General features: G+C 44.1%; 1 protein-coding gene across 1 annotated transcript in view; it reads left to right on the top strand.

Annotated features, from left to right (window-relative positions):
* The window catches only part of RNF207 (ring finger protein 207), a 664,007-nt gene that overhangs the window by 258,544 nt on the left and 386,926 nt on the right, over window positions 1–18,537 (top strand). The window contains exon 7 of the mRNA XM_078642621.1: window positions 4,079–4,204. Within this exon, the coding sequence (XP_078498747.1) occupies window positions 4,079–4,204 (126 nt within the window). The remainder of the gene's footprint in view (window positions 1–4,078; window positions 4,205–18,537) is intronic.

Here is an 18,537-nt window from a genome sequence, read left to right as displayed (position 1 = left end):
AGGACCACACTCATATATGTTTTTATATGTGAGTACTAAAAACATTGTAAAAGATTAACAGTCTAACACTGGGTTTATATACATCACATTTTATTACATTTAGTTTGTGCCAAAACATGCCTTCTCAACCTTAATACCTGGTTGGACTAACTGCACCCTGCGCTCTGTGGATGTGGAAGTAAGGGGGTTGCCGTTCACCATCCCTGCATCAGCAGGCAACAGAGGTGGCCGCAGGCTTTTGGTAACGGGGGTCTTTGTATGGGGGATCCCAGACTAAGCACCATGAGACATGCAATAAAAGACTGCCAAAATCAGTTGCAGTGTCTAGGTTTGGCACCACACAACCAGCCACACTGGAAGTGAGAAGAGGCAATGCAGTGGTCCAGGCTGTAGCCAGCCAAATTGAATGCATTAGCTAATGTGAGGCAAATGCAGGTGGGCAGCCCCAATGCCAATGGCTGAAACTCTCTTACACTCCATCTTGCCTTACGAGACTCAGGGTGAGTTGTGTGACATGACATTGTTAATGGGAATAAACCTGGATTAATGGTTTATGTACTGTGCTGGCCAAAATTATGTTATGGTAGGTGTTGTCTCTGTGTAGATTCTGCGGCCCACTTTCATCCACAACCACCTCTTTACAATTATTCTTTATTTTCTGGTAGTCGGTAGGGGTGGGGGCAACTCGCTGAGTTTCATTTTGTGGAATTTCACAGAGTTACATATAAAACTCTGCAAGATTCCGCGGAGTTCCACCCAACCCTACATTTTACACTACACCGGGTTCTTCTGAGAGACTGCGGACCTGAGCATAGGCCGCAGTGTGTGCAGTTGCTGTGTGTCCTGTGTGAAGGGGGGAGTTGAATCTAGAACGTCTGCATCTTGCTGTTTTACCCGAGCAGCTGCGGGCTTTGCCAGAGGAGATGGAGGCTCAATAACACGAGGCAGTGGAGTGCTGCAAGTGTGCCTTAAACACTGCTTGCGACCACGGGACTTATAGGAGCACTGGGCAACATGGTCTGGAAAGCTCTGATCCCTTTGTTCGCAGCTCAGCCACCTTGCCTTCTCAAACCCGACTTGGTTGGACTGGACTTCGGAGAGGTGACCCTCTGAGTGGCCAAGAGGTTGAGCTGTGCCCCCAAAGGGAAACCCAAGGGCCTGGCCCTAGTCCCCCTCTGGGAACATAAAGCGTCACGTGGGCCCAGATGTCTTCCAGAGCTATATCCAGTGCCCCCCGCCCAATTCCAAAAGGAAATGCCGCAGCCTCTCCAAACCCGAGACTAACACGAGAGGCACTCAGTGATAAGGGTCAACGAGAGACGGCTTCACCTCCAAGACCACAGCAGTCTATGAGAGACGACTCTAGACGCTACAAACAGGCGCCCGTCCAGGGAAGGCGGAGCCTCTTGAGACACTGGAAGGGCAAACGGATGTGTGCTTTTTCTGTCAAAGCAGCTCTGGTTTAGAATGAGACTTGTTTAGGCTTCCTTTCCTATTTGGTACCTTTTGGTTTGGAAGACGAAAAATAATTGTCGTATTGGTTGTTTTTTTAAAAACCAACAGTTATTTAAACATGCAGGCCAGCTCAGAGGAATGCAAGTTAAATAATAGCAAACGTATTTGTATTACTCAAACCTTGGGTTGTAGCAGCACAGAGCGCTTTGTAATATTTTAAGCACTCAGCGAAAAAAATGATAGGTTCAGTAAGAAACCGCACATTGGTGACAACTCCCATTGACTTCTCACTCACCCATTTAAGCATTTGCTCGTTCGCATTTAATCACAAAGTGCCAGTAACGCCCTAACTCAATATGCACATTAGCTCATTGTACTGACTGCTTATTTCACAAATTACATATGGTGTATGCTTGAGTTGCCGTGGTTGGAAGACTTATTTCTATCCATGCATGGCATAGTCTCACTCACAAAGGACTCACCGGAGGCCTCTTGCGGCTACAGCCCATGTGAACAAACACAACTATAACTGATTTGTGAACAACCAATAGGATGGTGTAGAATATGCAGAGGAAGGCAAGACTCCAGAAACTTGTGGGAGGAAAAGAGGAGTGCTAGGGACTCTGGTTTGAAGACCCACAAACAGGGATTGGCGCAGTGCTCAACCTGCCTTAAAGGCGGAAATATATTGTATTAGTGGTGAGAAAAGTGTGTAGCTATATTATAGGCCAGTATAATAATTTTTATAATTATTTTCATATGATTGGAATAACAACTTCATGCCAGTTATTCATGCGCTAAAAGTCCCCACAGACTGCACCCTTGACTAAGATTCGTGTATAAACTATTTGAGATTATCTTTGGCCCAAGGCACTGCAAGTGCCCCTGATACTGTGTATTGGTTTGTTTTGTTGCTACATTTCTGTCTCTGAAGTGAGCCTGGCTTCCAACAACACAAGTGGCAATATTCAGTCTATTTACTGAGCACCTTGTTTCTGAGGGAAGCCTGTTGCCAATGCCGAATTGGTGTCCACCTGAAAGAAATGGAAGCTGCAAAGTGACTGGCGTGCATGTGCTTAGCGGCAATAAGTAGAACTGTCACCAAAGTGTGCTCTATCTGACTGTACTCTTGTCAAATTCTATGCCTGGACACCAGTGCTGATCAATTCTGCCAGCGTAGTGGCTGAATTTATCAGTAATTCCGCATTATAAGTGTAACGCGGAAATAATACATTCCTCCAATTCCGCCCACCCCTAGTAGTGAGGCAGGCTCGCATCCACATCTTACAACTGGGTGGGAAACCGTCAGCCAAATCACTTTGACCTCTCATGGCAATGGCATATTGTGGTACCAAGCCTGTGTATGACACCAGTGCACTGCTAAGGAACACTTCTCCAAAATGCTTTCCATTTTCCATAGCTCAAATAGGCACTGCCAGAATATGTTGACAAAAACATTTGCAGTATCAAGACTTAATGGCAAATGGCAGCTTAGCATCTTTCATGTGCAATACTGTAAGAAATTGCGTAATTGGTTGAGGGTGGTGAATACCCTTCTCAAACAACAACCACAATCCTTGTCCGGGTGAACCACAAAAGTCGCTAAATTAACCTGTACTTAACCCTCTGGTAGCTTGGCACAAATCATTCAGGTTTAATTTAGTGGCACTGCTTTAGGTATTCCTGCAGCACATAAACAAAATAAAGTCAAAACATAATACAATAAAAATCCCATACCAATTTAAACAAATAGTAAAATTACAAATTGCCACTCGCGGTCATCTGATTGTGCTACACCAGAGGAAAGTCACAAGTTCAGGCCGACAGTGATGGAGCATGGCCCCAATAAAGGGACCAGGTTAGTCCCACTGAAGTCCAGAGGGAAAAGTTCCATTGGCAGAAGAAGAGCCATGAGGAGCAAGGAGAGTGTCGCGGATGGTCGCTGTAGTGCAAAGAGCTGGCCAGGCAGTGTGGCCTGTTGTTGCTGTAGCATGAAGAGTGGGTCAAGTGTCACGGATGGTCGTTGCAGTAGTGCAACGGCAGATCTCATGTTGCTAATCTGCACTGACGGTTGCTGTAGCATGAAGAGTCAGGTTTACCGGAGCTTCACGCTGGTGGTCGTCTCGGGCTGCTAGACCCTTTTATAAGCACTCATAACAGTATTTTCAACCACGTTTTATTTACATTTTTGCCATATGTACATCATTTATAAAAAATTCATAACATATAATAATTTTCAAAAAGGCAAAAATATCAAATGCTACAATGCTATGTATCATAAATCCTAAAAATGAAGTCATCATATGCAGATAGGGTATTTAAAATGGATACATATTTTGGTTTTTATCTGTATATGAAATAATGGAAGTGGAAGGCAAAACTGGATGCAAAATTTGATAAAATATAACGAAGGAACTCTGTCATGATCACACAACTGACTGAAAATGTATGCAGATTTTATGATGTAAGTACACTTAGTTTGAAAGAAAACACCCATATTTAAATAAAAATATATATATATGTATGTATGTATGTATATCTTTTAGATGTTGTTACAAGTAAACCTATTCATTGCGAGATATGTGATGGAACTAATGATTGCTGTATGTATCTATTCAATTAGGCAGTGAAAGAACTACAAACATCTACCCGTGAAGCTATTGTTCTCCTGAAAGCATTAATCGAAGAAGTACGGAACAGTGCAGATGAAGAAGAGACTTCAATCAACAGCTTGTTTAGCAGCATGCAGGTACCACCATTCAAAACTTTCAATAGTGCTCTACATGGTAGACCACAAGTACCTGTTCTATTCTATGGCTGGTTGTCTAATGTCACAAGGTCATTGTTAAGACAGTACAATTTATGTAATTTCAGTACTTCATATTTTCCTTTCCTTGTACGATGATGAAGTAAACCTGGTGAATGATGCTTCAAGGGTTGAAAGCATTATCAGAGTGTTCCCTCTTCGACAGTTTTGAAATTGGCATCTACGTTTTTTTCACCATGCTATTAATTGGCTATTTGCACCTATGTCCATTTCCACAAAATGTATCTGCTTTCGCAAGTACTTGTTCTCAGCAGGTCTTAGGAGGGAACACTGGCAAACTTTCACTGTATGCTTAGGTATAGATACATCCCAGATAGTAGTACTATAGGACCTTTAACCCCAGCGGTACTATAAAAAGTTACGTGGCACAGTCTTGAACCCACATGAAGTCATAGAAAATAGATGAAAAATCTTAGTTTAAATTCTTCATCTCAGCCCATAAAAGGAAGGCCTCTTAGAAGTAGTTGGGAACACAGGGTGTTGATCAACAACTAGTCAATTTCCAGTACTATATCTGTCATAAATTACTATGACACAGAATGCTTGGCCATGGATTCTTTGCTGGTCAACATTGCTTCAACTTTTAACTCATAATTGTTTGCTATTGTGAGGCGTTAAAGTAGAAAAAAGTTGAAAATGGGTAATTGACTTCAAAGTTGTTCTGAACAGGGGCCCCTAAAAATTTCCTGTCCAGAGCCCCAAAACCTTTAAAATGATACTGAGAGAAAAGCTGAACAATGGGCGAGAGCCCAATTGCACGAATAAAGGTAGATTAGAAATAGGCCAAAAACAATGACGCCTTGCAGAGTATGGAGATACTGGTCTTTGAAGAGATAAATCACCATGGGCCCCATTAGGATGGCAGGCGGACTCCTGCCTGTCCACCACCCTAGCGTTGCCGGGACCGGCCGCCAGTGGTGCGGCGGTTCCGCACCATCAATTAGGATGGCACCATCACCGTGGCGGTGGCAACCCGTATTCACAACATTGTGGCGGGCGGTGCTCACAGAACCGCCCGCCACAATGTTGTGATTGGCCTATGTGCATTGGCATGCAAAACGTGACAGGCACCACGAGGTGCCTGCCACCTTGTCCATGACAATGTTAAGGGGTACCATAGGTACCCCCAAGTGCAGACCCCCACCAGCAACGGGCCCCTGTAGCAAATACTGCATGCCTTTCCATAGCGGAGTTTCCGCCACGGAAAGGCATGAAATTTGCCCCAACATAATATGGCTGGCGGTGCCTGCAAGGCACTGCCACAATATTCAGGCCCTTTCCCGCCCGGTCGTATATCCGACCAGCGGTAAACCGGCAGACAGTCGTACCGTCCGCCACGGAGCCCCTTGCTATAGTAATATAGTGGGGGTGATAGGGGGCCATCCAGTGGTGGCGATCCACCCGCAATCCTAATGGGGCCCCAAGTTCCTTTCCAACTGCAGAAGATTAGAGCAGTTTTGATGTCAGTAAGGATGCTATTCACAGAATGATCTAACAGGTTATTTTAACGTGTTTTTTGAGATGCTGCCATCCCAAATGGCTTACACTCTTTTTCCATACATGCTTGTGGTGTAGCTCGATGAATCCTCATACAATGCCATACTCCCCTTGCAGAGAATAATCTATTTAGTCCACCTTTTCCAACACCCTCATTACTTTGCACAGTTTTTCTGTGGTTCCTCATATCTCTGAATTGAGATTCAGTAAGTCCCTCAAATCGGCAGGGAGATTCAGAGTTCAGGCAAACATTCAAATGCCACAAATCTGAGAGCTGTCAAAGTGATGAAAGTGAAAAGGAAACCAATATTACTTAAAAAATAATTTTCTACAGCAAGAAAGTAGAAGGCTTCCAAAATCTCTTTTTTTACTTATACATGTAAATAAAGTGCAGTACGTGTGGTGAGGTGAAAGCAATACTGCCCTTTTAATGAAAGCAGCGCTTTTCCCCCTACAAATTAAGCACTGCATGGGTCTGCCATGGTGTGCGGATCAATATTTTTTATGTTGCAGAAAATGATGTCTGCTGGAAGTGAATCACTGGATACCTGGCGCAGTGTGCACCCCTGTAAAACCTCCCACCACAAATCATACACCAAGAGAAATGACATCAGATTCAAATCTTCCTCAAATATTTTTCTAGGAAATGACGCCTATATCGTTTCATATTTCATTTAAAAGCTCATTTAAATCTTTGTGCCAAAATATTAAATATCCTAGTTGCTAGAATGATATGCCATGGTACTGGTATCGTATGGCTGGGTCAATCTAAAATACCTGAGTCATGTTCAAGGCATGGCCAATTTAATTAAGGTCCAATTAATATGAAAACCTGTCAGAGGTGATCATCTGACCTTCAAGATAAATAAACATTATTAGAACACCAAACACAGCCATTAGAAATGTAACAACAACTAAAGTAAAGAAGGTAGAGTTCCACTACACTTTAAGTGGATGCAGTCCGCATCCAATTCCAGGTCTGGCTATCATCAAAATCTTTGCACAACAGAGGCCCATTAATTATGGTCCAATCCAGTCAGAGGGACAGCCGAATGTCCGCTGGTCAAGCAGACATTTCTAGCATCAGCAGAAACCCCAGTCACAGCCGTTCCTGTCAATGCATTGCAACTTTACCGTATGGCTCCGTCAACATGACAGAGCTGTACAGTAAACTTACAACGTTTTTTTTATTCAAAAAGACAATTTTAAATTGAAATTCTCTTTTTGAAAATAAAAAACAACACCCCCTTCGCCTGTCTGCCCACATAAATTAGGTGGGAGGACATTGGGTTTGACCATGGCGGCAAGAGAGTAGTCTCTGCTGTCATCATATCTATGGTCCACCTTACTCTAAATCAGGTGGGCAGATATTATGTTGGCAAGGAGGCATCTCCGTTATTGTTGCGACAGACTTCCCTCCATAGAAACATACAAATTAGACGCAAAGTGCTTAAGTAAGGATAAAAAATCCACAAATATTGTATTCTGTGCCGCAAGATTTAATAATTTCATGCTTCAAAATTTGCTTATCCATATTGCAATATTTGGGGGAGCTTGGGCGGGTTGGGCAGGGGGCCGTGATTACAGATGCCCAACAGCGCAATATCTATGTATTTCATATGACAATGGAGAAAGTCACATGTTTGGAGAATTAGAAATTGTGAGAGTACTTCCAACAGTACAAAACTAGATTTATTCGATTTTATACATGTAAAATCACAAAAGTATACACAAAGGTTAAAAAGAAAGCATCTCACACAAAGATATTTTTTAAGAAAGTGCAATTGATATCATAAACCACAGTTAAACCAATGTCTCACAGATTTAAATTCATCACAGAGTTTCAAATACACGTACCCGTGTAAAATTTAAATCGAAATAGACTTTTTCACTTTCGCAGTGCTTTTAAAAAAAATTGCAATTGCTTTAGTAAAACATTAATTGTCTAAAAATTGCAAAAATAAGAACGCCGGTCTGCACTGTGTCCATCCCCTAGTCTTAAAATTGGTAGGATCCATCTCCTTCTTTGCCTTTTATAAAATTTACAGAATAAAACCACATGAATGCTGCGACTGATTATCTCATGGGCAACTGCATAACTTATCCGGCCAATTGTTTATTTCAGGAAAGCTTATGATGGGATGAAAAATCCCAAATCTAAAACGAGTCAGTACAAATTTATAATACCCACTTAAAGTGTACTGTATATATGGCTGAATATAGGGGGTTAAGATCAGTTGGTGCGATTATACTGATGGTTTACTTACTTCTAGAGTGAATCTATTTGCCTCCAGGTGTGTCATACATATTCTTTTGAACTCCTTCCTGGAGAGAGAATTTATGGATTCAGGAAAGTTATAGTAGTCTGGGTAGCCGAGATCATACATTAAGTTTTTTGTAACCAGGAGATCTTGGTGGCCTGATCCAACTTCATGCTGTCCCTAATGATAACGCGGTTGAGAACAGTTCTAGGGGAGGTCCAGATCCTGTGCCATAGAAGAGCAGGCTGAACTTTAATAATGTCGGAAATGTACGAAACACCCAGTTCAGTGTAGCAATTGTAAACCAAAGTGCTCCCCGGGACAGCCAGAAGAAACTTTAAAAAGGCATTTTCACCCTTCTGGATCAGATGGGTATATCGAAGTCCCCACAAACCCGCCCCATGGATGGCTATACTGACACATTTTGATTGTTGGGTTTGCAAGAGCAGAACTGGTGGCCTTCTGCCCAATTTCTTTGCAAAATTGGCTAATGATGTCGTGAATTTCCTAAAAGCAAACTCCTGCTTTTGACAGCCTGATTCCAGGACCCCTTGGAATTAAATAAAATACCTAAGTATGAGAATGTCTTGGTTGATTTCACCCTACTGCCCCCTATAAACATACTCCTACATTTTGAACTACCCTTCCCACACTTCATTATATAGGTTTTAGAAGCATTTAGTCTCAAATCCAGATTATCCACGTATGCAGTATAGGCATGGGCATCCGCAGAAATGTTTCCAGGGGGGGGAAATGTTAACTTCATCACTCGCCTTCCAGGGGGGGCAACATTTTAACTTCATCACTCGCCTTCAAGGCACGTTTAATGCAGACGGCCCATTGTCATTCTTTATGTGATGATCAGCAGCAGAGAGAATGACAATGGGCCTGTCCACAGTCTGCTCGAGGTCGGGGAGGGGCTGCTGCAGCCTCTAGAGTTCAAAGACAAGTGCAAGAGGCCCCAAGTGAGAGAACATTTAAACTCCTGGGGCTTCTCACAGGGGAACAGCCTGCTGTAATCTTGAACATTATGGACCAAAAGGAATGGGACCAGAGATACAGGGGGGGCAAGCGCAGCCCCTTGCCCTCCCCTGTGCACGCCCATGAGTATAGGTAAGACGTGCCTTTTGGAGACCCAATTATGTATGGGCCATCAGCACAGCATCGTCCTTATACAAAAGGGTGGCTGTAGGGTGATTGTTTTTTGTGGAGTATCCTGGATCTTCTCCACCATTGCTTGTTCCAGACCATTTGTGTATAATGTAAATACAAATGGTGCTAGGACACAGCCTTGTCTGACATTCTTTCCACGGTGAACGGTGCAGTGCATTCCCCCCTGGTTCCATAGTGGACCCTAGCTGTCGCCACACTATACAGCTGCCTCAAAAACTGGATCAGTGGGGGATCCACCCCCATATCTGTTAAAACGACCCAGAGTTTGTTGTGTATAACACAGTCAAAAGCAGCTGTAAGATCAACAAGCGCTAAATAGAGTCTCCCTTTTTTGGCTCGCATGTATTTCCCTATCAAGATGCTAAGATTAAGGCCTTGCTCCATGGTACCCAACCCCTGCCTAAAACCATATTGTACATTTGACAGAATGTTTTTGTCTTCTGCCCAATCTTGAAGCTGATTTAAGACGATCTGCCCTGCTACCTTTACCAAAGAATTCAATAAGGAGATTGGTCGGTAGCAAGCTGGATTGTGCCGGTCGCCCTTCTTAAATATGGGTACTATTATTGACTCAGACCAGGTCTTAATAAAACTGTCCGAGCAGCATGCGTGCAGTACCTGTGTTAGTAGAGGAGCCCAAAGGGACAAGTTGGATTTTAAAAGTTTAATAGGCACACCATCTGGGCCAGGAGCCTTGCCACTCTTACTCAAATTGATTGCACTAATAACTTCGTCAAAAGTGAAATGGAGATCTATGGGAGATATTTCATGGGTAATAGTTCCCAGTGGACTACAAAGGGAGTTTGTACAGTCCTCGCCCGGGTGCTGATTATAGACTTTTCAAAAGAAATCCATCCTTTGCCTTTCATCCATGGAGACCTCTAGCGATGGTTTGTTGGAAACTGTAAAGGAAGGAGCATTAACTGCATGCCAAAATGTGGCACTATCTTTACTCAGCGATGATTCATACAGAGTAGCCCACAAATTATCTTTTAGCTCCATTTTGCATTTTTTTAGGACCTGGTTGTACTCCCTCCTACACTCCCTTATTTCATTTCTATCCCTTTCTGGTCTGCGAAGGGTAAACTTTAGTTTCGTATACACTTTTGTATCAAACCAGCCCTGGCTGTGTACGCGCTCCTTTGACCTTCACACTAAGAGTGTTTTGTATTTCATGTGTAAGGTGAGCAAAAGTTTCTAGAGTACTACACTCAATCATTCTAACAAGTTAAAATCATCTACACAACAATGGCAGAGTTTCAAGCAGTAATATTTTCTATTGAAAATAAACTGAGAAAAAGCAAAAATACTATTTCGTATTTACCAACAATTATGCCTGAATATGATTTCCTCTGCCCTCTCCATCAACTCTATAATAGGGGAAGATAACAGATTTCCTTGTTGTTCATCATTACATTAATATTAAAAGAACTACATACATTATAGACATTAACTTTGCTTAAAAGTTGGACTATACCTCTTCCTTCTCTTCCATTGCTGTTTACCGTAGACTTTCATACTATTATCTAGTAATAAATATGAAAATGAACGCACAATAAATGTACATTTTGCAAACAGAGATCTCAGAACATGATGAAAAATGTTCAGAGATGTGTGCTGTTCCACACGAAGACACATTGCACTTGCACACAATGTTTTTTTTACGTTGACTTGACAGGGAAGCAGTCTACTGAAATAATGCTTAAAATAAGAGTAGGCTTTTGATCTCTCTGCAACGATAGCCCTCTTTGGGTAATAACTCTTCATCAATTCGTTTGAGACAGTGTCAATCACATCTTCGATCATCCTACCAGGAACTTTTTTCCCTCACTGGCATGCTATACCACGGCCTCTCTAATTGCCTCCACAGTGAAAAGAGACCGGAGAGAAACGAGCATGTGATGCAGGGACAACAGCAGCCGTATTTGCCTTGTGGTGCCAGGCACTATACGTCTCACACAGCATCCCTGCCCTCCGCTATAGTCTATAGGGCACTACGGCGCTTAGCTCTAGAACATGGCTTATAGATGTTTGGGCGAAACATAGGCACCCTGAACCTGGGTTCACTTTTTATACTTCTCCGCCTAATAAATTGTATAGGTTGGACTATTTTTTTATGTCCTCTACCCATGTGGCTGGGGCCAAGGTAAACTCCTTTCCGAAAGTCTTTTCAGATCATAACCCTTTGATACTTGACGTTTTGCTGGCTGGATTTATCAGATCTCAAGGCTCTTTCAGCTTTGACAGAAAGTTGCTACTTGATACAACCTTTGTCAGCCACTTTCGAGATTGGTTAACACAGTTCTTCCAACTCAATCATAATACAGCTGCTAGCCCGATTGTTTGGGATGCTTTAAAAGCTGGAATCTGGGGGGAGGTTTTTAGCTGCGGGCTCAATCAATCAATCAATCAAGAAATTTGTATAGCGCGCTGCTCACCCGCAGGGTCTCAAGGCGCTTGGGGGAGAGGGGTCCGCTACTGCTCGAACAGCCAGGTCTTGAGTTGCTTCTTGAAGGAGAGGTGGTCTTGGGTAAGACAGAGGTGGATGGGGAGGGAGTTCCAAGTCTTGGCTGCCAGGTAGGAGAAGGATCTTCCTCCCATGGTGGCTCTTCGAATGCGTGGAACGGCGGCGAGGGCGTGGCTGGTTGATCATAGCTGGCGGGTGGGAGTCTAGAAGGTCACGCGGTTGTTGAGGTACCTGGGGCCCAGATCGTGGAGGGCCTTGTGTGCGTGGGTGAGGAGTCGGAACATGATTCTCTTGCTGACGGGGAGCCAGTGCAGGTCTCTCAGGTGTCCGGAGATGTGGCTGTGTCGGGGGATGTCTAGGATGAGTCGTGCGGAGGCGTTCTGGATGCGTTGGAGTCTTTTCTGCAGTTTGGCTGTGGTTCCGGTGTAGAGGGTGTTTCCGTAGTCCAGTCGATTGGTGACGAGTGCCTAAGTGACCGTCTTCCTGGTTTCGGTGGGGATCCATCGGAAGATCTTTCGGAGCATGCGTAAGATGTTGAAACACGATGATGAGACGGCATTGACTTGTCTGGTCATCGAGAGGGAGGAGTCCAGGATGAAGCCCAGGTTGCGTGCGTGGTCCGTTGGTTTGGGTGCGCTGCCCAGGGCAGGGGGCCACCAGGAGTCGTCCCAGGCAGAGGGTGATGATCCAAGGATGAGGACTTCCATCTTGTCTGAGTTCAGTTTCAGGCGGCTGTTCATCATCCACTCGGCTATGTCTTTCATCCCTTCGTGTAGGTTGGTTCTGGCGGCGGCTGGGTCGTTGGTGAGGGAATGGATCAGCTGAGTGTCGTCAGCGTAGGAGATGATGTTGAGGTTGTGTTGGCGTGCGATGGCTGCGAGGGGGCTCATGTAGACGTTGAAGAGGGTGGGGCTGAGTGATGATCCTTGTGGTACGCCGCAGATGACTTCGGTGGCCTTGGATCTGAACGGGGGGAGGCGGACTCTCTGGGTTCTTCCGGCGAGGAACGAGATGATCCACTCCAGTGCCTTCTCTTGGATTCCGATGTTGTTGAGGCGTTGTACTAGGGTGCGGTGGCAGACAGTATCGAACGCTGTGGAGAGGTCCAGGAGGATAAGGGCAGCTGTTTCCCCGTTGTCGAGCAGGGCTCGGATGTCGTCAGTGGCTGCGATGAGGGTGGTCTCGGTGCTATGGTTGGCTCGGAAGCCGGACTGCGAGGGGTCGAGGGATCCGTTCGTCTCGAGGAAGGGGGCAAGCTGTCTGTTGACGGTCTTCTCGATGACTTTGGCAGGAAACGGGAGGAGCGAGATGGGGCGGTAGTTCTTGAGGTCGGTGGGGTCTGCTGATGGTTTCTTCAGGAGGGCGCTGAGTTCGGCATGCTTCCAGCTCTCCGGGAAGGTGGCGGTGTTGAAGGAGCAGTTGATGATGTCCCGGAGTTGGGGTGCGATGACGGAGTCGGCCTTGTTAAAGACGTGGTGGGGGCATGGGTCGGTTGGCGATCCGGAGTGTTCTTACAGAAGCAGAAAAAGAGAGTTATTCAGGGACTAGTGGACGATCTTGTCCAGGCTGAACTTAGGCTCATTAAGGTACTAAAAAATAATCAGGATATCTCTGAGGCGCAGGAGCTGGTTATTTTTTGTAATGCTAAAATCAGCCAGCACTGGAGTTTGGAGGTCACTGGTAAATATTCATTGAACAAAATAGAATGTTATGAATATGGCAAGACCACTGGTACATTTCTAGCCAGATGGGTCAGGCAAAAAGAGGTGGGGAGGAGTATAGCCACTATTAAGGACCCTTCCGGCAGATTAGTGGAAACACCATTGGCGATTCTGTCTGTTTTCAAGGACTTCTATAAGGAACGTTATACAGAAGGATTGGTAAGCTCTAGAGAGGGCTATGAGGAAATCTTTGGTGATGGAGACAGCAGTAAGCTTGTCCAGGCTGAACTTAGGCTCATTAAGGGACTAAAAAATAATCAGGATATCTCTGAGGCGCAGGAGCTGGTTATTTTTTGTAATGCTAAAATCAGCCAGCACTGGAGTTTGGAGGTCACTGGTAAATATTCATTGTACAAAAGAGAATGTTATGAATATGGCAAGACCACTGGTACATTTCTAGCCAGATGGGTCAGGCAAAAAGAGGTGGGGAGGAGTATAGCCACTATTAAGGACCCTTCCGGCAGATTAGTGGAAACACCATTGGCGATTCTGTCTGTTTTCAAGGACTTCTATAAGGAACGTTATACAGAAGGATTGGTAAGCTCTAGAGAGGGCTATGAGGAAATCTTTGGTGATGGAGACAGCAGTAAGCTTGTCCAGGCTGAACTTAGGCTCATTAAGGGACTAAAAAATAATCAGGATATCTCTGAGGCGCAGGAGCTGGTTATTTTTTGTAATGCTAAAATCAGCCAGCACTGGAGTTTGGAGGTCACTGGTAAATATTCATTGTACAAAAGAGAATGTTATGAATATGGCAAAACCACTGGTACATTTCTAGCCAGATGGGTCAGGCAAAAAGAGGTGGGGAGGAGTATAGCCGCTATTAAGGACCTTTCCGGCAGATCAGTGGAAACACCATTGGCGATTCTGTCTGTTTTCAAGGACTTCTATAAGGAACGTTATACAGAAGGATTGGTAAGCTCTAGAGAGGGCTATGAGGAAATCTTTGGTGATGGAGACAGCAGTAAGCTTGTCCAGGCTGAACTTAGGCTCATTAAGGGACTAAAAAATAATCAGGATATCTCTGAGGCGCAGGAGCTGGTTATTTTTTGTAATGCTAAAATCAGCCAGCACTGGAGTTTGGAGGTCACTGGTAAATATTCATTGTACAAAAGAGAATGTTATGAATATGGCAAAACCACTGGTACATTTCTAGCCAGATGGGTCAGGCAAAAAGAGGTGGGGAGGAGTATAGCCGCTATTAAGGACCTTTCCGGCAGATCAGTGGAAACACCATTGGCGATTCTGTCTGTTTTCAAGGACTTCTATAAGGAACGTTATACAGAAGGATTGGTAAGCTCTAGAGAGGGCTATGAGGAAATCTTTGGTGATGGAGACAGCAGTAAGCTTATTGAGGTAGACCAAGCGCTCCTAGATGCCCCATTCTCGCTGGAGGATATATGGGATGGGATCTGTTCACTGGCACAGGGCAAGTCAGTTGGCCCGGTTAAGCTTTCTCTCGAGGTTAATATTATCTTCTTCTTGGAATTACGCAATGATATGCTGAGTACCTTTTTAGCTGCTCAGCATGGTCTGGCTCCTCCTTCTTGGGATCTGGCAAATATTGTTATCTTTTGAAAGAGGCACAAACCACCCATGCTGCCAGGCTCATACAGACCTCTATCCTTGCTGAATTGCGATGGCAAGATTTATGCAAAGATCTTGGCCAGTCGCCTAGCCAAGGTCATCACCCCTTTGGTTTCATGCAGGCAAAATGGCTTTATCCTAAGAAGAGGCATGTTCAATCATATAAAACGGGTGATGACACTATTTGACCAGGCTAGAAGGCGTTTGACCGCGTCTCCTGGGGTTTTCTTTAGGCAGTGATGCGCTGGCAAGGGTTTCTCGATGGGTTTATAATGGCAGTTAGGGCCATGTATAGAATGCCCACCGCAAAAATGTGTTCAATTGTTTTCAATCAGACTCACTCTCTATTTTTAGAAGTACAAGACAAAGTAGCCACTGCTCCCTCTTCTATTGCTTTATATATTGACCCTTTTTTAATGTTTTGGAACGCAATAAGAGTATCAAGTCTATTTTTCATTGACATGCAGAGATTTGGGTATTTGCATATGCTGATGACATAGGCATTGTTACTCTAGAACCTGTCATGGCACTAGTTGAAATCGAGAGGGTGGCCAAACAGTTTGGGTTTGTATCAGGATATAAACTAAACGCAACTAAAACACAGATTGCCTGTACTGAACAAGCATCTATAGAGTACCCAAGGGAGGTTAATGAGGCAGCATACTTGGGGATTAAAATAAGATCTTATATCGATAAATTGTTAGAGGTAAACTGGCTATCTCTTCTTTGGAAAATTAAAAGGTAGCTCGACAAAGTCGAATGTTTGCATTTATCACTGGTTGGAAGATGCAATGTTTTAAAAATGTGTATTTTGCCAGAAGTGCAATATTTTTTTCCAACGGTGCATTTTGAACTTAATAAGAATCAGCTTCAAAGATTACAGGCGATCTGCTCGAGCTTTATTTGGAGTCGGAAAAAACCTCGAAGAGCCATGAAGTACATGACCCTCCTTAAAATCGGGGGGACTGGGCTATCCCCAATTTTACACTCTACTATTGGGCCTCTATTCTACAGAATATGGGCATTTTTATAATGGGCGAGGACACTATAGACAAAGCTGAGGCCACATCCATATATCAAATGTTGCTGGGGACAGCAGCAAAGAGATGCCTATTGAAGAATGTGGATCCTAGTTACCATAAAAAGACTAGATAGAAGGTACTGATAGCCACCTACAAAGTCTGGAAGCTAGTTAAGCAATCTCTTCAATTGGGGTTAATCTGTTACTATACACCAACATCAGCTTCTTCTATTATTCCCCTCTATTTTATTAGATACAGTGATGGGAAGATGGAGGTCCAAAGGAGTAAGCAGACCAGGCAACCCACAAATCAGCTCCTTTTCAGAATTACAAAATAATTTTAGGCTTTCACAATCTGATTTTTTAAAGTTTTTACAAGTCCGGGATTTTATGATTAGAAAGAAGAATTTATTGGGCAAGATGATAAAGACTCCCCTAATCGATGCGATTTGCAGGAAAAACAAAATCGGGGTGTTATATGACTGGCTTCTGGAGGCTCAATTAGTTGATCTGGAGCTCCAGACCCAAAAATGGAATGCAATGTAAATAGTTTCACTTCAGGACTCGATTGACATGGCAGATAAGATTTTACTTCCTTTGACTATTCGGGCGCATCACTATAAAACTATTTTCAACCTGAACTATACCCCCGCAATGGTAACTAAATGGGGTGGACAAGCGGATAGTAAATGCAAACACTGTGGGGGTGTACAGGCGGAGATTCTTCATGTGCTTTTTGTGCGCCCTAAACTCGGACCGTTAATCGAGGGGCTAAAGCATTTTCTGACTGATACTATTGGCACATCTGTTTTTTGTACACCCTCATTGATGTTGCTTGGTATAATAGATGAGAGTCAGCCTAATCAACTGTTGAAGGAAGGACGGTATCTGGCAATTGTATCAGCTGCTGTGGCCCGATTATGTATTGCTCCTAATTGGGTTAATAGAGAGCCCCTGCCTGTCGAAATGTGGAGGGCCAGATGTTCAGTCTTTATATCTGTAAAGGATATAGGAAACAGCAGATAGGGAAACAAATCTGGGGGAAACTGGCTGAATGATTGAATTTGTATGACGCGATGTTTGCTACGAATTTCTAGTGGATTATTTTTTTCTTTTATCCCATGCACAACAGTCAATAATATAGTGTCAATCACATCTTCGATCATCCAACAGGAATTTTTCTCCCTCACTGTCAGGTATACCACCACCTCTCTAACTGCCTCCACAGTGATAAGAGAGCGGAGAAAGAAGAGCATGTGATGCAGGGACAGCAGCAGCAGCATCTGCCCTGTGGTGCCAGGCACTATCAGGCCCACATATCATCTCTGCCCTCCGCTCTAGTTACCTGGGCAGCAGTGACATGCTGGATCACGAGTGCCAGCAGGTCTCACTGTGCTGCCTCTGCCACCCCCACTTCTGGGCCATGCTGCAGCTGAGGCTCCCGCCAGAGCCTGGTTGGACCATATTCCGAATGCATGCTTCCTTCTCTACCTTAGCATTCTTCCAGTGTTGTTTCAAATCCTACGTCAGGTCTCCAGTAAGAGTACACCACAGCTTTCAGGTATTTCAGCTTCTTTCAGCTTCTCTAGTGTGCATGTTTTCTAATGGTGCTCATCTCAGGGACTCTCTCCAGCTGGTTGCAGGTTTTGCAGCTCTCTGGGCACACTGTTCTCCATGTGTGAGTCACACCTGTTGCCCCTGCCACTCAGGTGACTGGACCTTTCTTAACTCCTATTACATCCCTTAAACTGGGTAACCAACGACTGTACCCTTTCTGCTCTTTTTTACATTTATCCTTTGATTATCTGAATGTCTAACTAGTAAAGTACACTTAGAAGCGAAAGGTCTCCGTAGCATTCCCTAGTTCAGGACAACATTTTATCTTACAGGAATCCCTCTTTTCCATCTTTAAGCTTCCTTGCCCTGAAGGATATAGGCAAAACATGCCATGAAGAGACTCAAAGGGAACAGTGAGAGGATTTATCACTGACTAATGACAGAAAAGAAACTAGTGTGTAGCTGAGTAAGCCACTCCATAGCATATGCTTCTAGGTGCCTGTGTGATCTTGGGCCTCGTCCTGATGATGAGGTAGGTTACTGGCAATTTGATGCATTGTCCAGGATATGTCACACCAGACCATCCATCACATGAAGGGGTCTGCTGTCATGCACTGCAGTGTAGGATTTAAGTATTTGTCTAGGATTGCCTTAACGATACTGGGAATATTTTTTCAATCTGACCCTTTTTGGGCAATTCTGAAATTTAATATCTGTACTCTCTCAGCTGATTGTCACAACGAAAATGTCTGTATATATATCAACATGGCAAACACAAGGAGATGATGGACAGAGTGTTGAAACTTTTTAGGCGCTCAGCCCCAGGCACAGATCTGGGTTGAATCCAACATCATTTTTTAGCTCACTTCGCCACCTCAGATCAGACCCAGCTATATGCAAATCAGTCTTGACCCTGTGCCTCATGGTAACAGTCCAGCCTGAACTGCCAAGCCAGGTCTTCCCTGAACTAG

This window comes from Lissotriton helveticus, chromosome 5_1 (genome assembly GCF_964261635.1).
Source record: "Lissotriton helveticus chromosome 5_1, aLisHel1.1, whole genome shotgun sequence".
Classification (NCBI taxonomy): Eukaryota; Metazoa; Chordata; class Amphibia; order Caudata; family Salamandridae; genus Lissotriton; species Lissotriton helveticus.
This window is presented reverse-complemented; position numbering and strand designations above follow the sequence as displayed.